The sequence below is a fragment of the Acanthopagrus latus genome, chromosome 7, assembly GCF_904848185.1.
Source record: "Acanthopagrus latus isolate v.2019 chromosome 7, fAcaLat1.1, whole genome shotgun sequence".
Taxonomy (NCBI): Eukaryota; Metazoa; Chordata; class Actinopteri; order Spariformes; family Sparidae; genus Acanthopagrus; species Acanthopagrus latus.
Window position 1 is genome coordinate 9,938,522 of NC_051045.1, and position 21,965 is coordinate 9,960,486.

Sequence of the window (21,965 nt, forward strand, 5' to 3'; positions counted from 1 at the left end):
AGTACTTCCGCCATTACTATAGTCGAAGGGAATGCATGATGGGGCTATGTAAACAAGGTGGTATGGATCCATTCACACATTAATACAGTCATTTAATGTGCTCACACACTCCTCACTGACTCACTGACTCACTGGATAGTGATGAGGAAGACAAGTAGCTCTGACCAAGCAATCTGATTGGTCAACTACACATTTAGATCAGGCTGAGAACTCACCTTGCTCATCGCCCAAATTATTACTAATCACCGTTTCCTTTTTTACACAGTGGGCCCTAATAGACTTTAAAAGACAATTACACAATTTCCCCCCCGGGATCAATAGTAGTATTCTGATTCTGAAAAGTGTTAAATAATATAAGTGTGTGTTAAAGTTTCTTATTCTGAATGCTAATTGCACCACCTAAATACATTTTTATCATATTTTTCTTTCTCAAGCTTTACCATCATTAGTGACAATTTTTCTGTGCCATGATGCTGAATAGGAGATTTTCAGAATTGGCCAAGAGCTGGACAAAAGGCATATAATTAATTAATGTTTTGATTAACCATATTAGTTGAAACTACATTGCAATCATTATGACATTCATTACAGTGAGAACATTTTAAAGCTTACATGATCTTTTTTTAAAAATATCCTGTTTTAGAAATCTACAAAATCCCTTCCCATGCCCTTCCTAACTCACATGGTATTGACAAGTGGACCATTTTTAAAATGAATGAATGAATGAATGAATGAATGAATGAATCAATTTTAAATAAAGTAAATCAGAACTTAACAATTTCTCATTCAATTATTTCCACACATAGTGTAATTTTGACTGGCTTTATATTTTAATCTCTGCAATGCACCATGTAAGCAATGCACACGGTGTGTTAAATGATGATCTTATCAGGTTAATCTGTCATTATGCATAAGGCTGGACAAAGCCGTAAAGTGTGTGTGCACAAATTCTTTGCATATAAGAGTTTGTATGTGTGTGTGTACATGCGCATGTATGTGAAAGATGCCATAAACTATAGACATTGTCATTTACGACAGGCATAAAAAGTCTATTAACACAGAGCATGTCTGTAGTAGGATTTACAGCATCTTTCCTTTGACAGTGACAGCTGAGCCACAGACACAAGCTTCAATCATACAGTATTCTATCATCACACACTCCCCTCACACACTCCCTGCAGGCAGAGAGGAATGACCACCACAAACCTGTCTTTTTGAAAGATGCTCAAATAAGGAACTTGAAAGGAGCACATTTTCAATCTCCTCATGAACATTAACTCACCCATGAGTCAGAGGAGCTACATCAAATGCTAAAGCTATCAGGCATATCACCTCATCTAAATTGATGTCCTCATGTGGAAATGCTGCCAAACACATGAAGGTGAACTAAAGACATTCTGCATCAATGCAGATGCTTCCAGATTGGGTTGAAACAAACAGAACTAATTGAAAATACAGTGAGGGAGCTTTAATTTTGCACCCATGGTATCATATGTTTGAATACATCACACACTTCAGCGCGTTTATGTCAGGGTTATATACGGTCCACCATCTCAAGGCACACTCTCTACAGACCACATGTTCAGTGTCCCAGGGGCTACATAGATGTGCTGTATGTAAGGGATCTAAAGGTTACATTAAATTGTCAACCCACAGAGTTGTTCTACAGTAAGTTTACCAACATATCTCAGGGTTACAAGTCAGTAAAAACATGTCAAGAATTCAGTCACGAACATCATTGCTGAAGCGATGCATCACTTGCACTCTGTCTCAATCACGTTCCCCTGAGCTATCCCTTGCTCCCGTGCTCCCACCTGCCCTTCTCTTGCAGTGTTATTGTTTTTCTCCATCTCTCCTCCCAGTCAGTGTGTCCTGACAGCTTGTCTCAATAACAGTGATTCCTCGAGCACTTGGCTGTGTTAGGCTGATGGTGAACCAGCAGGCAACAGCAGCACGGAGCATCACCTTCCAAACACTCTTACCACCAGGCCCCAACAAATTTACAGTTCATGTCTTTGTCACGTCTGCTCCAGGGACACCAGGGGTGAAAACATTTTAATTAATTAATTCACTCAACATTCACTCACTTATTCATAGAGGGTGGTCCAATCAATCTATCTATCCATCTATCCATCCATCCATCTATGTAATTCATCTATCTACCCGCTGTAGCCGCGACATCACCTAAGCATTATGTCAATATAGAAGCAGAAGAAACCCCATTCATTTCAAACATAACAAGAATTTTTCAATAGATGTTCAAGCGTTTGCTTTGTTAGAAAAGCCAGATGTTAATTTTTAATTTAGGCAATTTGTTACACTTTTCTTGTTTGACAGTACTTTTTGACCACCCTCAGTAATTGCTCTTGAGGAAATTTCTGTTTGATGTTTAAGTTTTTTTTTTTTAAATCATATCTTTAGTCCTGAATCCAAGTTTTTTTTCCCTGAGTATCTGCTAAGTACTTTGTTTGTTTTTAATTATGTCTTGTCCACAGTTTTTGGTGTGTTGTGCCAATACAGTAAAGAAAACAGGAAGCAGAAGGTGGAACTTATATGTGCATGCTTTACGTCTGTGTGCATGTACTGTGCATGTATGTGTGCCTATGTGTGTGTTCGTTGAGTATGCGTGGGAGGGTGTTTGTGTCAGAGTACCGGAAGATCTAGGCTTGTGAATTCTGGAGCAAAAGAGAAAAAGGTTCAATCACCATGCATTTACATATAAAGAGGCTGGTGTTTTTAATACCTCTTCCAATTTTTCATTTTTATATTACTTCTGTGCAGCATGTAGCCTTACTGTTCCTCCCCAGCAGTTGACATTTGAGAATAAAAATAAAATACAACACAGGAGCAGGCTGCAGTGTTGGAAGATAGGAATGGCTTCTGGCACATATTGAAAGTTGAGGGTCCTGTACAATGCAGTCTATAAAAAGTGTTTTCTCTTTGTCTCCCTCTGTTTGTTCTTGCCTGGTCAAGATCCCTCAGAGGGTTGGCTTGTATCTGCCAGCGGAAACAATGCTTTCAAGGCTGACTTCATTAGATGGACGCCCAAGAGAAAAGCTTTTAAGGTTGCTTTAAAGGAAATACGTCAAGCAACCTGGCATATGGTGTGTATGTGTTTGTGTGGGTGGACGGGGGTGCGGGGTGTGGAGGGGCATGGGCTAAGGTGTCATGTTCAGTTTCATCAACCAAGCGTTACATTTCAAACATCATGTACTGTGCAATTGAGGGCACTTTCACTAATGGTGCAGCAGGAGAGGATGTGTTCATATTATAAAAGAGGAGAACATTTTATCATTAAACTGAGGGAAAGACGAGATAAGCTGATCCATGTAGGTACCAAGGGGTAGAAAAACTGTGATTCTAACACCTACAATGTTTGGACTGAAATGGTTGCAATTTGAAATGTTATATTTTTTGGCCACTTGAGGGCAGCAGAAACATGTTGTAAACAACAGTGCCATATCATCAGGTTTAAATCTAGATTTGGTTATTTGTAGAAAACAATTACATTCATATAAGTTATATTTACAGTACAGTATATATAACAGTTACATACAAATATGTAATATGTGCACTCTCCCTATCCACCCATCGTGCATGACTGAAGTCTTCCCCACGGCTAGGTGAATATCTTACAAATGCTATTAGCGAGCTAGATGTAAAGGAATAGTAGAGAAGCAACATAAGCATTAACATAGGGTAATGCACCTGCTGTGTGTAAATCCTGTATTTGTTCTCCTTTCAGTTCTGTTTTGGTCTCCACCAACTACTGATGGAAATAGCTGGCCCTTTAGCTGTTAAATGCTTCAGTATGATTTAGATTTATCGGATATTTTTCAGATAAAACAGCTGCCTGCATCTGGAAACAATGCTGTTGAGAGCAAAGAGACCAATCTGAAACAGTATCCTGTACATGAAAGAGCAATAATGTCTGCAGGTTATCTAAATGACGCTGCTACTGAGCTGAACATTTTTGAGCTTTTTAAACCCTATTAGCCAAGTACCTTCTAGTTCCTTTATATTCCAGATAGGGCAGCTATCTAGACAACCAAAACAACCATAACACTGCTGAACTGTTCCTTTAACAGTAAGAGACTTGTATAGATAGTCGATGAAAATTTGATGGTGTGACTGAATTTTAAGTTTCTATTTCCAAGGTCAAGAATTAAGTTTCGACATACCAACTGTTATTCTAAAATGGTTGATGGTTGATATCTTTAAAAAGCTTAGGAAATCCATGTAAGTATCTACATAAGTATACATACTTATATATAAGTAATATAACTATATATCTATCTAATCTAAGTAAAGTGAAAATTCCGGTAAGGAACAATAAATATGTTGTATATTAGTTTTAAACTCATGACAGAAATGTGGCAATACCACTAAAATACAGAATGTTAAAATGGTTTATCTTTCTGATAAGTAGTTGAGGTAACACTGCAGGTGGTCTTTTGCTCACCAGGGGAGCTATAAGCCCTGAAACAGTACAAAACTTGATGATACTCATGAGGCTGAGCAGCTTGCTTTCATGCTCATGTCCCAAATTGAACCTCTTAACCCCCCTCTCCTCTTCTACAGTTACCAGTCTGAACAACAACCTAGCCTTCCAAACACACATGTTGCTTTATCCCATGTTCACTGTGGTGTGTGACAAGCTCACTGAAACATGCACATGATCCTTTGCATTTAGTCCATATTCAGGAGACAAACCTCTGCCAAGCGCAACATGCCTGTGTGCGCAAACTGGGTTTGTCAGCAGAGCAGGGTGAGACAGATGTGAGCTTGGTCTGGACAAATGTATTCTTTTTCTTCAGAAGGAGGGAGGCTTAGTGGGGTTGACTGGAGGGAACAGTTGCCCCACATCCCACCAGTGCGGTGAGGAAAGCCAGAGGTGGAGCGAGACATGTTTGGGATAGAATGAGGGGGATGAGGAAAAGGATTGTCAGAAGCAGATGTGACCCCCCTCTCCTCCCCCTGCCTAAATAAGTCATGCTCCAGATCCTTTTATCTACACATGCTAACAGGTACTAGTGAGCTCCCCGGAGAGAGATGTAGAGAGAAAAAGATGAAGAAAAAAAAAACAGACACAGTGAGATTGAGAAAGAACTGTGCCCATCATGGCTGCAAAAGGCTTAAATGGGCTTTTTTCTAGCCATGGTGTAATTTTGATCAAACCCTTCAGCTCAAATTCACTGTTTCTTACTCGCATTCGCAGAGAAATAGAGAAAGTACAGGAAGGTGATGAAATTGATTTTAAAAAAAGGTTAACCAGGGATGTCTGTGTAGTTCTTTAAACTATTATGAAAGACCGAGGATAAGGAGCAGAAGCAAACTGGAGTCAGATATCAGAATTTATAACGACAGCTTCTCAGATAGCAGAGATTTAAAGGGTGTGTTATTTTCCCTCTTTGACATTCAGCCCTACACTTAGAGCAGATAAAACCTATAGGCCCATCACATAAGACACTGTCTGCCCTAACAAAGACAGCCATGGAAATTTTACGCAAAATTAGCATAATTCACACTTGATCTGACTTAATCTCTCACCCAAAAAAAGCACAAACAAATAACATTCTCATGCGCATACTAGACACACACACTTACGCACACTGACGCTATGTGAACAGGAGTCACTGAGTGTGAAATGGATGCGGCCCCCCAGCCCTGGTGCCATCAGCCTTAGCCAGCTGGCGGTGGTCCCAGCTCTTCCCCTCCACGCCACTGCCTCCCCAAAACCCTGCACGCTTTGATATCAGCCAGCCCCTGGCTACCCAGACATCTGGAAGTTATTATTCAACAGAGCACGCCACAAAGCGCCATTTCCATAATGAAACATCACATTTTGCTTCAGCGCCCTGCTTTCTGCTCCTGCTCTCACTGCAAGCATGATTGTTCCAACATGTAGCGTGTTTCTGACCTATGACCCTGTCTAGGCCTCCAATTGTTCATCTGTCTGTTCACGGCTCCTCAGGATCCTTATATTATTTAACATACTTGAAAATGAAGTACAATAACTTTTGACCTTTGACACACTGTTGTTTCACACTGCTGCACAAACCTACTAACCATTGAATCATTTGAAAAAGCCTGAGCTACAAAAGTGTGAGAATGAAGGCAAACCTATCCACAGCCAGAACAACTTACTCATCCTTACACCCACTCCCACTAATAGATCCTTCATTGGCCAATGTCCCACTCCGCCTCTCTATTTGTCTCCATGATTCTATGACTGACTCTGTGCCATCCCTTCTGTGTTGTGCCTAACGAAAGAAAATCCAGCTGAAAGATATTTATCATCCGGTTTTAATGGTTTAATGGGCTCGCTCTCAAAATCTATCCATTGTCAAAAAAGTTCAACTACTTTAAGAAGTCAGATACCTTGAATCATCCAAACTAACCTCGCTGGCATCAGATAAGTACTGAATTGATTTTATTTTCATCTTTTGCTTACAGTAGAACCAAAGTTCATATTTTGTTGTCAGTAATGATTAACTCAAGGCCTAAAGTGAGTTCACGTCCACCAAAAATGTTGTCAAGAGCTCTGTGATTATATATTTGAACAATGCATCTCAGAATTTTTGTCTGCCTAAGCACTGCGATAAAGTGATGGCCTATGAAGGTGCAGTCGACCACCATCCTCAAGAAAAGCAGATAAAAGTTCTATTCACTCCAAAAATGTGCATTTGTTGACATTAAATTAATTTTTTCATTGACACACAAACAAGTCACACAAGAAAGCATCATCCGGATGCTTATATCACTGGAATGAGGTGAAAAAAACTGCAGTTTTTAGGCAGCCCTTTTGGTATTTGTTAATTCTGATACAGATTGATTTGCCAATTGCAGGCAGTGAAAGCAAGCTGTGAACACAGCTCTGATATATTATGGTCTTCTAAGTTGTTCATGAACTTGTTACTCAACAGTCGCCTATTTACACATCTAGCACATAAGTAGCAGCTTTGGAGTTGTGTTTATGGTGATCTGGTGAACTTAAGTCCAATATTCAAAGTATTTTACGCTCTGCTTTGTACTACACCAGCTCCTGAGGGAAATATAAGACTATGGCTCTGCGAAATGTGCAGGAAGTTTATAAAACAGCTGCTGAAGACAACAGTATGAGAGCAGTGAGACTGAATCAAAACATCACAAGAGTGAGCTGCAAAACCAAAACAATGAGCTAAAAGAAACTTCAAAGCTCTGAGGAGCTGAACGGAACTACCAAGTCAAGAGATCATTCTCTGAGGGAGCAGTGGAGTGATACAGTCCTTCATCTGGAACTGTAATGATATCGGCATCACGATTTGGTGCATGCAGTCATGTGCAGAATATGTCCGTCTGTCATACGTCAATCGGTGAGTAAATCCCGTTTTCACATTCACTCTCCAGAAGAAGAAGAAGAAGAAGAAGAAGAAGAAGAAGAAGAAGAAGAAGAAGAAGAAGAAGAAGAAGAAGAAGACATTGTCATTGACTAGCAAGTTCAAATGAGACAGCAGGGTGACAGGTTCCACACACTTATTTTACATCAGCTGTGTGGGAACATTTTGGAGAGGATGCTTTGTCAGTGTTCTGTGTGAGAAGAGTCCAATATCTTATCCCTGGTGTTTTTTAAGTAGCTTCTAGATCTTGAAGCAGACCGAATCAAAAACTTTACTAAAGCAATTGGCATTTACAAAACATTTAAATTTAAAAAGTGTCTATTGTTTACTGCTTCATGCGGTATCGCACCAACCATCTCAACTGGACCGAGGCTGACACAAGGTGGAACAAAATTTAACTTACATTGCTATTGACTATCATATCTGGCTTTGTGGTTCTTTTGGGACTTGTGAGCTCAGCTGCTCCGTCCTCACCTGACCTCTGACAGCTCTTAAATAGAGGAGGAAGAGTTGAGAACCCCTGGGATATCCAAGGCACAGGATGTTTTCCAATAACAGCTTATGGCTGAGGGGAATCATACTCTCCCCCGTGGCAGTGTGATTCTATCACTTTTAACCATGTGCTACTGCTTCGTCTTCCTGCTCGAGTCTCTCTTGCTTTCTCTAAAACCCCAAGGAGTTTTGACCTGATTCTTGGCTGTTACCATCACCAGGCCACTGGAAGAAATTTGACAGGAAAGAGAAACTGTGGTATCGTGATGGAAACTTCAACCATGACATTTTTGTGTTTGTCTGTGCTCACGTGCAGTAAGTGTAGAACTCACCTCATTTTCATTTTGTTGAGGTGAAGGTGGGTCAATTAGAGCCAGTTGGACCACAGTCTCCCAGACATGTGCATGTGGACCTCTTGCTGTCAGTTTAAACTGGACTGGTTCCTCCAAGCTGGCTCCCTGTCCCTTGGCAAAGATGGACCCATCTGCCCGCACACTGAAGAAAGGGTCACTGCTCTGGAAATCCACCGCTTCATTCCCCATGCAGTCATCAAACTTCACTGCAGGCGAGATAATTAAGAAGATTTTAATATAATATTCAAAAAGAGGCAATTTCAGTGACAACTAATGGAGTGACAAGTAATGAAACAGGCACAAAGTATACAATGGCATGTTTAATAGACTTTTAACTCTTATTCTCACTCGCAGACAGGCAAAAACAAAGACACAGTGCACCTTAAATACACAACACCTCAATACAGGAGGTACAGGAGTGACCAGAGATCATATCATTGTGCCTGGGTTGACTCTGGTGCATCTGACCATTAGTCTCCATTAGTTAAAGGTCAAACTATCACAAGGATAAGACTCTTGAGGATTGTTATGTTTAGAAGCATGTGAAGGAAACGACCATGTGATGGTGTGATGATGACTGTGGGGGAAAACACTGGCAGTGCAACTGAAATTGTTTGTAGGTAGACCGAGAAGAATGTGTAGTGATTAACTGCCAGGATTACAGAGAATAAATCTGGTCATAAAATAAATAAAGCCCTTATTAGCAAACAAAGTTGCAACTTCTTAACTAAATTCAAAGTTCAATAGGGAAACTAAATTATATATTTAAATGGTAATCAGCAGAGACTAATAGTCAGCCCTTTTCTCATGGTACATTCATATTCATAAATACTGTTTAAACTGTCCTGATCCTGATCCAATATCCTGTCAGGAAATATTGATTACACTAGTGTTGTGGTATGTAATAGCTGTATGTGTTTTTTTCCCTGAGTGAAAAATACTATGCTTTTAGCTTTTAATCTGAAGGCTGAAATCACTTTTTCTGGTCTTCTCACAGTTATCCCTGGCAGCTCTCAGCCATGACATCATCTGCCTTCACCATGATTGCTGCACAGGTTGTCCCATCCTCGTCTTTCCACACTTTGTGTTTACAGAGATAAGCTGAAGTCATCTATAAAGACCACAAACACTCTATACAGTACTTAACGCACCGCATCACTCTCTCGCTGTGACATCTATTTTAAGGTGAAGGGCTTTGGGCAAAGGGTTGAATGGTTTTCTTCCCTCTAAAGATGCCAAATTCATTTTTTCAACACTTATCACCAAATAAGATGAGATAAGTAAAGTAATCTTAATTGCAAACCACTTTCAATACAAGTAACTTTGTAAACAACTAAGTGTCTGTGTATCTCAAGCTAGAATTCCACAATCTTCTCACATGTTCTCACACATAATAACCTGAGTCCAATTTTTTTTTCTCTTCATTGGCTCATTCTTATTGCATGACATTTCAGTTTTATAATTAGCACCACCCACCACATAACAAAGTTTTGGCATTTATACAGTCACACTCTTTTACAGTCACACATCCAGTCACTGCTAATAACAACTCTGCAGGGAGCTGTGTTCCTGCACTTTCTTAGTATCTGCATTGTATGTACAATACAGATAAAATCAAGCTCATTCTATTTATATAGGCCAAAATCACACATCAATCTCAAAAGGTTTAAACTGTTCTATAGCCTACAAAATCAAGTGATCATAGACTACTGAGCCCTGTACATTTGTAAAAATTGTGATGTAAAAGGACCCCCACCAGAGAGCACAAAAAAGTAGTGGGTCCCCTCAGAGTTGCAATAAGGCAATTATTGTTGGCATTTGTGACATATTGGAGAGGAAATGAAAAGGAGTTAATGATATGTCTTTATATAAGCCTGCACAATCAGGTGAAGCCAGGATGACTGGCTACATTGGTGGCAACTGGTGGCAGATGTGTTTCTCTTAATCGTGCCATTGTTATTTGTATACGTGTGTTTTTTCAGCTTGACATCTCAGCATAGCCAGGTTGTTAACTATATTTCAAGCTTCAGAGGCTGTCTACAGTTAAGTTATGGACATGTGGAGTCGAGTCAAAAAGCCTTTTAAACCTGGCACTGGGATGTGTGTCAGATGCTCGCCAGGCAGGGATGTGAGAGGTGATCTGACTCCCTTCACTGGTAACACGAGACAATTCTCTTGGCTGGCTGAAACAGTTGGAGGTTGTCATCAAAGCAAAGGTGTGAAACTGTGGGGACTACAATGGTATGCTAATGGAAACTTCTCAAAGAGTTAATCCCCCCACCACAACCCCACCGGACAATAATGTCATTGTCAATCATGATGACTGTGGACATCGTCATATGCCAGTTCAGTAGTCAAGGCATAACCCCAGCCAATATAAAGCAAAAATAGCTAGAAACATACAAAAATAAAGCAAACAAGGAATGGTAGAAAGCATGCCGACGTAGAGTTTTCTGCTCTCTGGTGTAGTAATTATGTACAGTTTCTATCACATGGTACTGTACAGCTTCAGGTCAGTATGGAGCTGCGAGGGCCCCTCTTGTGTTTCATCTCCTATGAAACATTAACTCTGTCCATGAGAAGATGAGTCACAGACAAGTGTAGTCAATACTAGCCTCCCATCTTCATCCCTTTCCTCCTTCACGGCACTTCCCTCTCGGGGATTACAATGTCTAGACGGTGTTTCGTAGGAAACCCTGACCTGAGGGCTGTAACTCACAGTTGTATCGCCTCATTCTCTCTTCCCACATCTCTGTAACAGCTGAAAAGGGCTTCCATTACAGAAAGTACACTGCAAGTAAATCCGGCTTTTGTTCTGTCTGGCCCTAAGATCATGTCAATGCCCTTCTAAGACCAGATGTCCAGTCAGCCACTCAGTGATCAGTCAGAGGGGACCTAAAAAAAAACTAAGTGTAACGGGTGCAGCACAAGTGTCCTGGTCTAGACGGGTGGAGGTAAGACATGAAAGATGGATTACAGCAGCCCAAGAGGCAGGAAAGCCACTGCTGTTCATCAAATTTTTTTTCTCTTTGTGTAGCTGAACATTTCTACATTTCAAACAACCCCCCCAAAAAAACTTGCTTACTGATTTCTGTTTGTCTCATTGTCTTTTCTTTTTGTCTAATCCTATCTCATTTCATTGTACCATTATTTCTGAAGATTCTCAAAGAATAGATTTTGAATGTTGGAGGGGTGACAATAACAAACACACCAGTTGACAAACACATGTCTCTGTAAATAGAGTTTTGGAAGCCTGCCTGATTATATTATAACAAACAAACTCAAAATTCAAACTCAGAGCATGCTTTATTGTATGTCTAAGTCCTTGTGCCTGTGAAACAGTCAAATACTGGAAGAAACAACACAAGCAGCAGGTAGTCTGTTGCCCCTTCTCTCGCTGTCCTCCAATTATTGTCTCTCACAGAGCTAGGCATGCTGCCAGCAGTGCAGCAGTATTGCGGTCGTGGCTAGTTGAGGCCTGCAGGCTGAGGCTTCACTTTGTGGAGGGGGGTAATTGAGGGAAGTATCACCATCGGCTATATAAAATAAAGCATATATTTCTCAATAGTTTATAATTTTTAAATTTTACAAAAGCAATCTGTAAATGTAACTCTTTTCATTTTGGTATTGCAAAGCTGCTAAAAATGAGAGAAAAAATAACTCAGTGGAACATAGTACAGTCCATATTTCCACCAAGGCCCAACAGCCCCCTTTAATCAATCAAGCTGCATCAATTTCAAATTAAACATATGTAAATCCACAACCAACAAACACAAGCAGAGAACAAAAGGTCCTAGGCTGAGTTAATAAATAAACAAGCACAAACATTCTGTACTTGAACTTCAAATGTGGAAGAATGCTGCAATGGTTAGGACCTTATGGTAAGAAAGATGAAATACAATTAAGTAATTATGCCATTTTATTTCTTAATAATATACTTTTTCCTCTTATTTTCTGTCTATAATACTCAGAGGCACTAATGACGCAGGCCACACAATGGCAGCTCGTCCTTGACACGTAAACAGCTGTAAAGGTTTTCTGTACAAGCAGTTTATTACAACCCATATCAACGTGTATTGTTAGGTGGCCACATCTAGTGGCTATTGAAATAACATAGTCATTTTGGTGTGAGGATGTGTTGGTTTGCCATGATCAGTCAGTTTAGGACTTAACACAACTACACTTCTTGATATAGAAAAGAGCAAAAAACAGTACATAAAATGTTTATACACTATGAAAAAAAATCACAAATCCATCTTTCAATGAAAATCTGTAAAAGATGATATCAGTGAGCCAATAAATAATGAGGCCCATAGTACTGTATATACTGTAGGTATGTAATCAATACATGTGTGTTTATGTCAGTGTATATGTGGGCATTTAGTTCTATGATTACCGGCATGTTACAACAATGAGCTGAGCTAACTGAACCAATAGCCATACACAAATGGAGTGACAGGCTATGTATAGAGTACCCAGAGGGTCTTATTCTTGCACCAATTAAAGAAAAAGACAGTGCCAATTTTACCCCTCAATCAACACTTACACACACAAACACACACACACACACACACACACACACACACACACACACACACACACACACACACACACACACACACACCCACACCCACACACACACATCCAATAGCTCCTCTTTCACTGAGTTGGGGTCGATACTGCTATAAGAGAGATTATAAAAATGCCAACAACAGAGCAATGAAGCCCAACGGCACAATGCTGCACATTAACAAGTCGTCTAAAGCAGTAGGCCCAGGTTGTGCATTGATCTGGCAAATAACACAGACACCCCAGTGTGCCAAGCAGCAAGCCAAGCACTTCTCGACTGTCTAGTGAATGTGAGCAGTCACACCCCTGCAATGTTACAAATACCACCATGCTATTTGTGTTGCCACACTGGGAGGGAATGAATTCCATGATTTCTTCATCACCATTCCCTGGAAGGTGGTCAAACGGTGCTTTGTGTGTTGCTTGGAGGATATCATACGCCAAGCCCCGTCTTAACGTTTTACTTTTTTTTCTCATTAAAGTTCCCTTCCCCTTCTAACAAGACAAGGACAAGGAGGATAGCAACTCTGAAAAGCATTGTGACCTTCTTGGGCTGTTCTCTGGACAGCCTGAAAGGAAGTAGGTGACAAGTGTTGAAAGGGAAGTGAGAAAGGGATACAGTCAGGGGAGAGAGAGGAGCTGAGAGCTGAGGAGTGACAGGAAGAAGGTGAGAGGAGAGGAGAGGAAGGGAGAAAGGAAGGGCAGAAAGAGAGTGAGATTGATGAGAGAATGGAGAGTATGTGGAGGTTGCAACCAGACAGACAGTGAAATGAATGAAAGAACATTAAAGAAGAAAAAGAAAAAAGGCCTAAAAGCTTATAGGCAGGTTGCAGTTGTTAAAGTGGAGATCTCCAGAGGCAGTAGAGTTTATGACTGCAGCCGTTTAAATTGTTCAAAGTATGGTGCAGTGAATGCATCAGATGTCACTCTGCCCTAGAAAACAGTAAAGACACCATTGTTACCAGGTCCTGCTCTCTGCTGCAATCAGGCCCATTGAGAGAAAGTAGAAAGATGCGGAGGAAGACGATGATGATGATGATGATGATGATGATGAGGGAGAAATGGAAAGAGAAGTGGAGGCAGAGGCTGAGGAGGGCAGTGTATGGGGGCCTGGCATTGGGATCCTGGCTCAGTGAACTGGCTCTTTCTCACACGGCCACATTGGAATGGATGGGATGCTCAGATGGCTGTTTAAACAGGTTAATTGGGCTGGCCTCCCGAGAGATCAGGACAGATGGATGGATGGATAGAACTAGAGAGGAGAGAAAGAGAGAGCAAAAGAGCGACAAAGGGAGAGGGATGGCGCTCTGAGAGATGGAAACAGAGGGCGGGATAAAGAGATGGATGGTGAGAGACGAGTATGGCTGCTGATCAGAGGCACCATGGGGAGTGTGCAGTTTAATCAGAGTAGAGCGGAGCTCTACAGTGGGCTGGGCCCTCAGTGACTGACTAAACAGAGCCAGGTCCCCTGTCCACCATTGATAGACTATGAAGAGAGAACAAACTTGTGATGGAAGGTTGTTTAAAGCAATGTTAGAAGTTCATCAGGGAGCTCATTCATTGAAGCCAATCATGGACACTGGCTCATCCCTCCATCCTTTCCAGAAACCTATAAAGTAGCAGCGATCAGCTCCGATAATCCAAAAAAGAAAGCAAAACATTGCACAAAGTGAGAGGGAATGTGCACCAAACATGTTCAGGGCAGAGACGATACAGAAAACCAAATATATATTCTACAACTTCCTTTTTATTCAAGAAATGCAAGTTGTCAATATGGTTTAATACACAAAACTAACAGCTTATCAGTCAAATGTGCATCAAAGCAAAGCTGTTGTATTACGTTTTCACACCTGCTTGCATTGGTTCAATTATCTGACTGTTTAATGTTTTTCGTTCATTTATGTCCACATGCACTTGGGAGATTCAAAGAATAAACTGCTGTCATGTCTGAAAACTACAAAGGCACAACAAATTAAAACAAAATACTTTTAATGAGGCTTGAGTTTTGTATTAATTCCTTTAAGTTTCCACGGACAAAATTCTGAAGAGTAATGTTAATCACAGCTTCACATAGTTTGTTGTTTCACTGTTCTACTTCAGAGGTGAGTGGGAATAAAAGAGACTGTTTGGTTGGGAGGGAAAAAAAGGAAAGGAAAGGAAAAAGATTGTAGGCATAAGCTGAATGTGAATGTAAATTTAAAAAAGTGCTATCTAGCTAGACATCTTGTTTTGAATTTCAGTCATGTTTCCCAGTTTTCTGTTCCTCTAAACTTTCCCAGCCTTGCTTATACAGCAACAATGTAGTACTGCAGCAGACCGTGTACCATGGAGTGAATGTAGAGTCGTGGGTGTCCTGGATATGGATGGCCTGTGGTGTCTTATGTAAAATTAAGCAGCTTTACTTTGTGTTTTGTTGGGTTGAAAGAGATACACTTCTCTGCGCTGCTTCCTCTGGGTGAACGCAAAATGCCAACAAGAGATATTCAGCTGCAGATAGTGCCTGTCAACTTTTACCCCAAACACCTTCTCTTGCTCTGCTGGAAAATCTGTTATTACTTTGGTTTCACATTAAAGTTTAACTGAATGAATAAGAGAAGGCTCAAGGATGGTCTTGAGGCAAACACAAAGCCACTAGTAGCAGCATGCATGCGTACTGCTTTGTGAATCTGTGGGCATTCCTGTTAGTGTGGAGGTCTGAAATTTCTGGGTTTATTTTGACTTCTCCATCAACAACAGTTAAACACCAATTAAAAAAAGATGCTGTGCATGAACAATATGTGTTTATAAATGTAGTTCAGCTGACTTGTTATTGACATGGATTAGGTTAATCTTTGACTTACAGTGCCAATTCAAATTTCCTTCATTTAAAGTGACATGAAATGGTGCTGGACATTTTTTAATTTGTATGGGATTAGTACTATCACTCGCTAGCCAGCTTTATGTGCCATTTCCAGGCTGCTAGAAAGTGGTGGACAAAGTGGGTGTAGGATTCCCAAATCTTCACTACATTAGGAAGTGGGGATGTTCACGGTTTATTCTTAAATTGTTAACAACAATAACATTTGTTTACTGGTTATGCATGTCACACTGTAGGTTACACATGAACACACACTTTGCTAGAAGCATCACCATCTAAGAGTCTGAGATAAAACTACAGTTACTGATGTGCATGCCTCTGTGCACCAGTCAAGTTGCTGTTCATGAGCTATGGTACTGAAAAATTGCATTTTTTGTTTAAATTACGACATCACAGTTTAGTTGATCTTTGACTACTGGGTACAAAATGTCATCACTTCATAATTTTATCGCATTAGAGTGGACAAAAATGTCTTTTGTAAAGTCATAGTGACCTTGACCTTTGACAATCAAATTTACCCCTGAAGGTGTCCTTGAGATATCGCCTTCACAAGAATGAGACAGACAGAAAGACTGACAACCCGAAAACATAGTGCCTCCAGCCATGGCTGTCATCAGCCCAAATGCATAAAACTGACACGCACTAAACAAACCTCAAAATATTGATACAGATTGATTCTTATTATCTTAAACGAGTTCTAAATGAGTGAGGCTTCAAGTAGTGTCCAAGTAACCTCACCTCCTCCACAAGCCTCGCTATATAAATAAAATCCAAAGTTTCATGCCTTCAATGTAGTGATCATTTCTGTGGTATCATGGTTTTATCAGGCAAGCTAGACAAGCTAGTAATTGAAAGACACATCACAGTGCTGACTGGGAAACGCAGTCCAGTGTGCTCCTCACTCAGAGCCTCTTCACCTGGCACACGTAAGACATCCTCAGGGGCAAGCTGACTAGTGCTGTGGTCTCAAGGGGTCTCAACTGCTGTATGCTTTTCACTAATTAATAGGTGTTGTGCTATCAAAAGCAACATTAACCATTACTGATGTCTGTAGTAGGGTGGAACTTTCAGAAAAACATACCGTATTCAACCATGTAGTCTACAGGCTGAAGGGAAATAATTTATATATTTTTGAAAAAGGTTGTAAGTTTATGTCAAGGGCTCTCCTGTATTGCATGACAATCAATACAATGTAACGTGCATGCATGCACAAGAATGTTTACATTCACAAATCAATAATGCCAAAGGACACATGCACATTCATACACATATTCAAGGAGACCAAACACAAGGACCACGAAGCAATCGTGTCTGACTAATCAGCATCTCTCTAATGACTGATTAGTATTCCTTTAAACATGCACAGAAGTGCTTGATTGGTCTTCATCAATTCTCAGCCATCTCTCCTAACAAGGGGGAACTGAACTATTGCCTGAGCTGCTTTCAGGACTCCAAACAATCACAGTGTGTTACTGCCTCAATGTCTCAGGGCTTAGAAAAAAGAAAAGGCATAAAAATATACAGTATGTGTACAGACTGTCTGCAGAAGCCTGTAACCATGGCTCAAACCAGCATGAAAAATACAGGATAAACTGCCAACAATTCAACCCTGTTTTAAGTGAACACAACCATCTCAATAGGTACCTGACTTCCTGCAGTTCTCATGGTGTTGCTCCATCACCAGCTAAATAAATGCCCCTGCAATTAGAACCAAACACTTGCATTTTGCCACACACATTTGCTTCACTCTGTGTTGTTTTTATGAAAAATTCATTTCCCACGTCTTCTTGTCTGTATTGTGTGTTTGTGGTGAGATATGAAAACCAGATGACAGACAGAGAGAGGGTGAGACAGCAAGAAAGAAAGAGAATGAGAAAATGAGAGAAAATCACATCTTTTGGCAATTAGGGCTGGCTTTAGTGGTGATTAGGAGAAGAGGCAGCGAAAGAGAGAGAGGGATCAGGCAGAATAAAGCTTCTCCCAGGAAGAGAAAAGCCCCTTTGTAGAAAAAAAGTGGAAATAGCAGCAGAGTAAAAGTGATCGCAAACTTCCCCAACTTTCTTTGCAGTAGTATGTTTTGCTGGGCAGCAAGTTTCATTGTTCTGGAACACACACACCCCCACACACACCAAGTAGACACATTTAACACAGTCAAAAGGTATTTACACAGTCAAACCACAGCTCATATCCATACGCTCTTCTCATTCCCTCACAGCAGCTTGGCTTTTTACCTTGGCTTTCTGTGGTTGTAGGGGGAGGAAAAAAAAACAAACAAAAATGCTCTGGTGGTTTCGGTTCAGTGAGTTTTCCGGATCGATAGCCTACAAATTCAATGATGGCTTTGATACATACAGTATATGTTGCGTTCCATGGAGCCTTGGCCCAGATTTTGTATCACCACAGTACTCACAAGTCTGCAATAACCAAAGCCCTGCAGCAAGACATCTGATACAGTCTGACCAACAGGACCGAAGACAGAAGAGTGTAATAGACTGAGGTCAGCATGTGTGTGTTTGTGTAACATGGGCTGGCGTCTACTGGACTGCCTGTGGCTTTCGAGGATGAGAGACGATGATGGTGGTGGTGATGTTGATGCTGGAGTGAGACTGAGGAGGAGTGATAGCTGTCTTGTTTTCTGAAGTGCACAGTTTACTCTGTTACTGTCAGCAGTTTACCAAGTGTTTACTAGTCAGCCTCTGAAGGATTTGGGCTTGCTTTCATGCATTCTAATTTTTCTAACTATTCCACCTCTTTTGTCTGTCCAGTCCACCTTGAAGGACCACTAACATACAGGTGCCACTTGTCCAAGATAGCTTTCTCATGGTCAATGCATCTTGATGTGTGACCTTTCTCCTACAACTCATATCTATCAATGTCCTTTGTAGCACCTCCCTGTCACCATCCAATCCCCATCCAAGACACCAACCACTCCATCTCTTTTTATTCTCTGTCATACTGGAAAAGCGAGAGGAAAAAGGCAGATACACTAGAAGAAAAAAGTCAGCTAAGCACAGGCTGTAAATAAGGAAAGCTTCAACTTCCCCTTTATTTCAGCGTTTGCCTGCCAGCGCCAAATATGCTTGTTGTAAAGAAAAAGAAATCATTTTCATATTGTTTTCTCAAGCTTCCCCGAGGAGGCAAACAGCACAAAATTGCTTTCCCCAACTGCTGGAGGAAATAGAGGCTGTATTTCTCAAATCTAATCAACATCTCTCCATCAAAACTTTAAGAAAGGGTTCTGTTTTTCCAATTGTATGGGTCAGAGCATAAACCAGAAAGATCCCTCTAGCCTTTAAACTGTAGAAAAACATACATGTAATAACACAATCTGTATGGAGGATAAGGAACATGTTTTCTCAGTAGTAGGAGGTTATATGACCCTTCTTTCCCTTGAAAGATAGCCATCGGATTGTGATCCCTAAATTCCGAGGGCTGCTGTAGGCCTATGATGGCTGAACCATGCAATTAGTGGGTCTGAAGTTTCAGTAAGATAGGAACTGAGCTGAAAGTTCAACAAACGGCCAAATAAGTGACACGACTCCAAGAACGAGTGAAAACACTGAAAACTATAGACCAGCAATTATCAGTTCTAACCCACGAAACTGTAAAACTATGAAATATGTTTTCACACGTTCCACTTTGAGTTCAAAATTGCATTACTTTGTATTGATTTCTCAGTTTTTAAGTTAGATCTAGATCAAACATTACTTTTAAAAAAAAGATGACCACTGAAACTTAAGAAGTCAAAAGCTAAAAATGAATACAGATTTATACTTCAGAACTAATGAAAAATCGTCTGTTTTCAGCAACAGGCCATCATTACAAATGTATAATGTCTGATAAACTCAAACTAGCCCAGTAACCCAGGGCACTGTGTACATATTGGCTGATTTTGCAACTCAGGATTCATGTCCAATGCCAATACTTGGTGTCAGTGCTGGAACTAGTGTTCCCTATATGTTGCCAAGCAGAAGACAAGACCAGGGAGGTGCACTGGTGTGAGTGTGTCTGACTTCCATTCAAGCGAAAAGAGTCACTTTCCAGTGTAAGCCCACCATGACATGACCCTTAGTGCTAAATAATATCTGGATCTGAGGATATGTGATTTGTTTCATGGTCTTGACTGTTTGATGTGGTTTATACATCTATGAATATGTGTAATATACACAACTGTATGTCTGTATGTATAATGTCAAGGGTAGTATAAACCACTTGAATGGAAATGCCTATGGATGCAAATAAATAAGATAAATAAAAGAAGTGATAAATGAGATTTCGGATAATCATAACGATCAACTCATAAGCTCTTATACAATCAGACCTCTTCTAAAGAGCGGTGAAGTTGGGGTGCCATTTAGCTCAGTTGGTAGAACGGGCGCCCCATGTGCAGAGGCTTCGTCCTCGCTGCAGCGGAGCCGGGTTGGATTCCCGGCCCAGGGACCATTTGCTGCGTGTCACTCCCCCTCTCTCTCCCTGTTTCCTCTCTCCCTCTTCAGCTGCACTGCCAAATAAAGCCACAAAGGCCAAAAAAATACTTAAAAAAAAAAAACACTGGTTAAGCTTAACACACTTGTGTGTTGGCTTCATATTTCAGACCCCGAAGCTCTGTCCACTATTTAAGCTGTTTATGCTCATAGTTTTTATTAACTATATTAACAATCTTTCCCTAATCTAACCTAACCTAACTTAACCTAACCTAACCTAACCTAACTTAACCTAACCTAACCATTTTGTTCCCCTCACCTAATCACATATCATATCAGACCCAATATCACTGTTCCAGGACAATTTTAAATAAAAGAATAAAGAATAAAAGAAGATTGATGGATCAAAAAAGATAAAGCCAGTCATTCATATTCTCCCTTTACAAAACCTGGCATTTACACTGCCCAAAGTACAACTCGACTGCCAACAGTTTGGTCAGTTTGGAGATTCAAGTGGGTTACGCAAATAGTGGTTAATGTAACCTCGATCCTCTAGCCTCAATCAGATTGCAGAGGTGCAATAAGCTCACTTTCGTTCTACTGACTCAAGAGACATCACTTGAGACAATCTATCAAATTTTACGCAACTCTATAGAGCAGGGGTCTCAAACTCAATTTACATTGGGGCTTCTGGAGGCAGAGTCTGGGTGAGGCTGGGCCACATCAGGTACTCCACAAAAAAAAAAAAAATCTTCTTGAACATCATTATTAACAGTTCTTTCACTTGAATGGATTCTTCTGAACATGAACTGTCCTGAACATGAATGGAACTTTCATGTTCCATTCAAGTCCTTTCAATCAATTAACTAAAAAGATTTGTTCAAAGAACAATAAAAAATACAAAACAATGTGCATTCTCTCATTAAAATAAATACACTGCCTATTGCATTTATGTATTGATATTCATTGTTACTTATGATTATTTTAGTTTTAGAGATTGTTATTTGCAATTAATATAGTGTTTACATTTGATAACATTAAAGACTGACACAAGTAAGACAAATTATATCACATAGGAATATCTCTGTAATGTTTATTGTGTGAGGCATTTACTATGGAGTAAAAGGTTTTGATGAACACTTCTTTTTTTGCAAATGATTCAGTACATTCCATCCACCCAAAAGATTTTAAAGAATGATTTGCCCGTGAATGTCACATCATTACAGTACAAGCCTGGAGTGCATGAAGCTGGGACAGTGGGACACCATTATTTATTTTTCATATACAAACCATCGGATGCAGCCATGGAGACGTTATTTACTGGCTATTATTTTCTATAATAACTCCATGGATGCAGCTCCAGCTTGCATAACAAAGGGACCTTGCACACACAACACGGCAAAGTGCCATTCACATAAAACTCGCAGGCCGCACGAACATTAAAATTTCATATCAAGGTGGGGGCCACAAATTTTGTCCTGCGGGCCGCAATTGGCCCGTGGACCGCGAGTTTGAGACCCATGCTCGAGTCACAACAGACTTTAAGCAACTTTTCTACGTATTCTGTTATTCTGATGTGTGAAATCGGTGGAGTTCTCCACAAGGGCTTGCCCTCACATCCTGGTCAGAATAAAGGTATGCCTCTACTTGTGGTAAGATATGTACTGTGATTCCATTCAGCAAATGCCAGAGAATATAGGGTTGTGTATGTGTGTATAAACCTGTAGAGTATACTGTCAGAGAGCAAGCAAAAGCAGAAACATTAGTCACTGATGATTACTAACAGCATCTTCCTGAGGGCATCTGTGTCATTATGTGTGTGAGTACATGATGTCTTCTTATTATAGCAGCACTGAACATTTATGTGAGAAGTGACAGATGGGTCTTAAAA

General features: G+C 40.4%; 1 protein-coding gene across 5 annotated transcripts in view; it reads right to left on the reverse strand.

The window, feature by feature from the left end:
- LOC119022980 (cadherin-4-like) overlaps positions 1–21,965 on the reverse strand; it is a 244,394-nt gene that overhangs the window by 63,473 nt on the left and 158,956 nt on the right. For all 5 annotated transcript variants that reach the window (XM_037104523.1, XM_037104524.1, XM_037104526.1 and 2 more), the window contains one exon: positions 8,204–8,430. In XM_037104523.1, the coding sequence (XP_036960418.1) occupies positions 8,204–8,430 (227 nt within the window). The remainder of the gene's footprint in view (positions 1–8,203; positions 8,431–21,965) is intronic.